General features: G+C 31.7%; 1 protein-coding gene across 1 annotated transcript in view; it reads right to left on the bottom strand.

Moving 5' to 3' along the window:
* LOC107011263 (protease 2) overlaps positions 1 to 740 on the bottom strand; it is a 36,919-nt gene extending 36,179 nt beyond the window's left edge. The window contains exon 1 of the mRNA XM_015210680.2: positions 343 to 740. Coding sequence (XP_015066166.1) covers positions 343 to 649 — 307 coding nt within the window. The 5' untranslated portion in view covers positions 650 to 740. The remainder of the gene's footprint in view (positions 1 to 342) is intronic.
* Between the last annotated feature and the right edge of the window lie 4,523 nt (positions 741 to 5,263).

Below are 5,263 nucleotides of genomic sequence, written 5' to 3'. Positions count from 1 at the left end.
TATATATATATATATATATATATGAATATATATGAATAATCAATCAAAGAATAATTCAAAAATAGAATGGTGTTAGCTGCCATTCTAGCAGTTATTAAGTATAAAAATTTACCCATAAGAAATGATCAACTTGATTGAATATACATTATTTCATGAACAATGTTGGAAGAAACTCTAAAACCTAAGTCTGAATTATTACTCATTCTCCTCTCAATTTTGTATGGGCGACCTGCATGCTCTCTCTAGAACTAGAAATTAAATGATTAATTAAATTTAAACGCTGAGGCAGATTTGTCATAGGAGTATAATTATTTTTTTGGAATTAGAGAAAATAATACGCACCAGACATTATAGAATCTGTGTAAGCATTTTCTTGGTGGAGGTAAGAGAGGAGCTCTGGGTTAGAACGAGAGTCATCACGGAGCCAGTAGTAGTTGTCTACTCTAACGTCCCCAAACAACTCCATTTCGTGCCTCACTTTCTTTGGCGTCGGCGTCGGCGGTGACAGCGACGGCGACGGTGTGGTTTTTGCCATAGCTCGCTGGGATAAAACGGAAGAAACTTTAGAGTGGAACCGAATTGACAGGTTAGCCCTAGTAGAAGAACCCAACACTAAAATCAATGGTCGCCCGACGCACGACTCAATCATTCAAAGCGGCCTGGCAAATTTTTTGTTAGCACAGAAAGAACGGGTCTTACTTAAAGCGCCTCTCAAAAAGTTTTTGACCCTAGTGCAGAAAATTAAATGAAAAGGTGTCAAGTAAGTGTTATTTTATTTTTGTTGACAGACTTGTCAAATAATCTTTAATAAATATAGGCTTAACTCATAGGTAGCTTTTTAAATTTGGCAAAATTTTCACTTAGACATTTTAATTAAAATTTATTCATTTTAGACATCTTATGTCATGTCTCGTTGTATCATTTAACACTTTTTACTAATATGGCATAGTAAGTGTAACACACTTACAATCAACGCGTGAAAGGCTCATTTAATCATTTTTGTTTTATTTTTTTTCATTTTCTTTCTCATTTTTTAGCCACCATTTCTCAAAACTTGAACTCCTTCCATGGAGAAATAGTTTTGATGATGCTATGGACAAAAAAAAATAAACTTTAATACGAAGAGATTTCACAAAAAAAATAAATTTCAATCCATTAAAGAAATGATGATTCATGTTGTCGCAAAGAAGAAGGGCAGCGAAAAATCTTGAAAGACGGTGGATGGGGTGGGAGAGGGGTGGAGAAGACAATGTGGGTGGTGAATGGGTTGAGGTTAGGATGGGACAAAGGTGTAGAAGACATTAGATGAGTGGGTGGGGAATAGTGAAGGAGACAATTTAGGTGGGTGGGTGGGTAGGGATTGAAGTGGGTGGCAGAGAAATGTACTTGGTAAATTTATTTTTATTTATTTATTTTTTTGTGTAAAAAATTTCACGTGTCATTAAGTCATTGGCTACTTCTTCATTCTACTAAAAAAATACTTTTAATATACATGCTACGTGCTTTTTTTATTTAATTTATCACTTTGACACGTCATTGGCGAGTTTATTACACACACCTTGTATATTTAGCTGATTGTTAAAAAGGTGCTAAAATGACACAATGCAGAATGACATGAGGTGTCTAAAACGAACAAAACTTAGTTAAGGTGTCTAAGTGAAAATTGGTGTCAAGTTTAGGGGGTCACCGATGGGTTAGGCCTAAAATGTAATTAAGTAAATTTGGGATCAAATTAATATTTCAAAAACTTTCTTAATATTTTATAAAATACAAAAAAAATACTTTATTTTTGAACTTCTATAATTCAATCCAAATCATTTTTAAAAAAAAATATTTTCATCTTCTCCCAGTGTTATCTCTCTCTCTTCTCTCTCTTTTGTTCTTCTTCTTTTTCCTTTTTAATCCGAAAATTCGACTAGACTATCTCCATTATCTTCCTCTTCCTCTCAGACTATCTCTATTATTTTGCTGGTCATCTCAAGTCGTGAGTCTATCTTCTTTCTGAACTAAAATCGTAATCGATTTAAAATGGGCAAGTGATTTTCAAAAATTTTATATTTAAACGTTCTGTAGATGTAAAAAGTGAATAATGATGTAATGGTACATATTATTTATTGTGAAAGACAATCAATCAATCAAAAAAAATCTAATTTTGAGGAAATGTATATGTATTGTTAACATTCAACTAAAAGTCTTTTCTGTTGCTTTTGTTGTTCTTTTAATGGTCATTTTGTTGATGTGACTTTAGAAATATAGTCTTGATCAGTTGTCCAACATATATTTCATTTGTTGAAAGATGTATCGTATGTTGTCACATTTTAGTGATATGTTGGCACATATTTCAACATTCATCATATATTTTAACATCTCACTTGTGTGTTAGGGCAACAAAATGGTCATATGTGACAACATAAGATTCATATGTGGCAACTTAAGATTCATTTATGACAATGAAAAATTTATTTGTGTCAACATATGATTCATTTGTGGTAACATAAGATTTATATGTGACAATAGAAATTTCATGTGTGTTAACAGTAGATACAGATTTGGCAACGTAATGTTAGCAACAGACTGTCCATATGTGGCAACATCATATTAATATTATATTATAATAAATTGTAAACTCTCAACCTTTTTTTATTTACCTTGTAGATGAAATGATACAGGAAGAAGTTTCATCCATGACAACATCTCAATTTTTTATTTGTCTTGCTTCCTCTTCTAACATCAAATGTTCTTATTGTCTATGAGAAGAATGTCAGCAGTAACATGATTATTTTAATAATCGTGTTAAAAAATTCACTGATATTTTTAAAAAAAATATCTCATAATATTAATGTCCAAAGATCCAAAAAGAATTCACAGCCTTTGAAGTGTAACAGGTTGAAAAAATTAAATTTTCAAACACTTTTTATAATTAGTGAGAAGAAAGAGAAGGAAAAGAAGGCAAAGGAGGAGAAAGAGAAGGAAAAGAAGGAAAATAAAGAGAGGGAGAAGAAGGAAAAGGAGGAGAAGGAGAAAAGGATAAGAAGAAGGAGAAGGAGAAAAGGATAAGAAGAAGGAGAAGGAGAAGGAGAAGGCAAAAGGAGAAGAAGAAAGAGAAAGAGAAGGAGAAGGAGGAGAAGGAGAAGAAGAAGCAGAAAGAAAAAGTGTAGCTAAAAAGAATGAGAAGAAAGTTGAAGTTGTCATTTGTGATGTGAAGCGACAATATCCATTTGTTTTTAACATTGACGTGAGGGTCCAACTGAACTAATGTCATCCTTCTCGCAATGAATAAACAAGGGTCTTTACAAGCATCATGCAAAAAAGTAAGGTCGTTCAACTATTATTAGTATTTCTTCTTGTTGTTCACTAAATAATTATTTATAATGATTACACAATTGCAGAAGAGACAAAGACGATCACTACTTAGCCAATTGCTCAAAACTTGATTTTGACCAACTTGATTTTGTACTTACATTTCCAAAGAATAAGGACTAGTTCTATGTAATGTCTCAACCCAATCAGTGTTAGACTTTGTGTCCACTTTTATGTTTTGATTAATACATGAATATATACAAATAAATTATACAGAAATACACTTGTTTGATGTATCTGTGCAGTATGTGGATGTCATTTTTTACTATTTGCACTATGAAAGGGTTTGATATAGCTTGTGGACTACCTTGACACTTGATAGATGATGTTTATGTCCCTGTAAATAGTAATTTGGACTTCTATTGAGTCTTGAAAGTCGTTTCATTGAAGGAACGGTGCATAAAAGTATATGATTTGATGTCCTCAATTAGGTTTAACAAAAAATTGTCCTCCCAGATTAAAAAGTTGTCTACAATGTTGCCAAATAACCTTGAGTTAAGCGGACTTTTTCTTAGCAAAAAGAACGAATTCAGTTCTTGAATGTTACCAAGGAAAAAACAAATCTCACACATTCGAAGTCAGACATGTTATTGGTATTGCCCAACAAGAAAGCAGTAGTATATAAGTATCACATTATTTTTTTTTCTTATGACTATCGAAATGTGATGCTATTATATTTTCTAATTGATGATATACCATGCAGAGATTGTGGACTTTTTGTTGCTGCATACGCTGAGCTTTTGAGTGATGGACTATAAGTACAATTTTGTGGACTTAGTGCTAAAACCCTTCGCATGAGATATGCTTCACTTCTATGAAATTATGGGGATTTTAAAGGCTCAGAATGACTATGTTAGAAACAATGAAGACCCACAGAGGCCTAGACTCAAAAAGGCAAAGATCGATGAAAATGTTGTAGTTACCACCATTGATTAGATAGGTGGTTATGTATATCATCGTGAATTACCTTTTTGTTGATAAGTTGTATAAAACAATTGGTGAAATATTAATTTTTGCTGATAATATTAATATAAATGGTTGTCAATTATGATGTAAATGATCAAATATGGTGTATGTGGTAACATATATTACTTCTGTTGTAAAAAAACACCACATAATTATCTGCATCTGTATCAACAGAAAGGATGTATGTGGCAACATATTACACATAAAGGAAAAATGTGGTAAAATATGTTATAGAAAGGAGATATGTGACAACAGTATACTATATAACATATGTCACACAGAAAGGTGGTATGTGCCCCAACAAAATGCATAGATGTGGCAACATATGTCACAATTTGAATTGTTAAAATTCAAAAAAAATAATTTTAGTACAACTGTCCCTTCATTTTCTCTCTCTCTACTCTCTCTCTTTCTTCTCTTCTATAAAAGTCGTTTCAAATTTTAAATTTAATTTTTTAAACAAAAAGAAGATATGTGGTATCATTATACTATATAACATATGTCACACAAAAAGGTGTTATGTGCCTCAACAAAACGTATATATGTGGCAACATATGTCACAATTTGAATTGTCAAAATTCAAAAACAAAAATTAAAACAACTTTAGTACAATCATCCCTTCATTTTCCCTCTCTCCTCTCTCTCTCCTCTCTTTTATAAAAGTCGTTTCATATTTCAAATTAATTTTTTACACAGAAAGGAGATATGTGGTAAGAATGTCACAGAAAGGATATATGTGACAACATTATACTATATAACATATGTCACACAGAAGGTGTTATGTGCGTCAACAGAATGTATATATGTGGCAACATATGTCACAATTTGAATTGTCAAAATTAAAAAAAAAATGTAGTACAATCGTCCCTTCATTTTCTCTCTTTCTTTTCTTCTAAGAAAGTCATTTCATATTTCGAATTTAATTTTTTTTTTACTA

This window comes from Solanum pennellii, chromosome 2, assembly GCF_001406875.1.
Source record: "Solanum pennellii chromosome 2, SPENNV200".
Classification (NCBI taxonomy): Eukaryota; Viridiplantae; Streptophyta; class Magnoliopsida; order Solanales; family Solanaceae; genus Solanum; species Solanum pennellii.
This window is presented reverse-complemented; position numbering and strand designations above follow the sequence as displayed.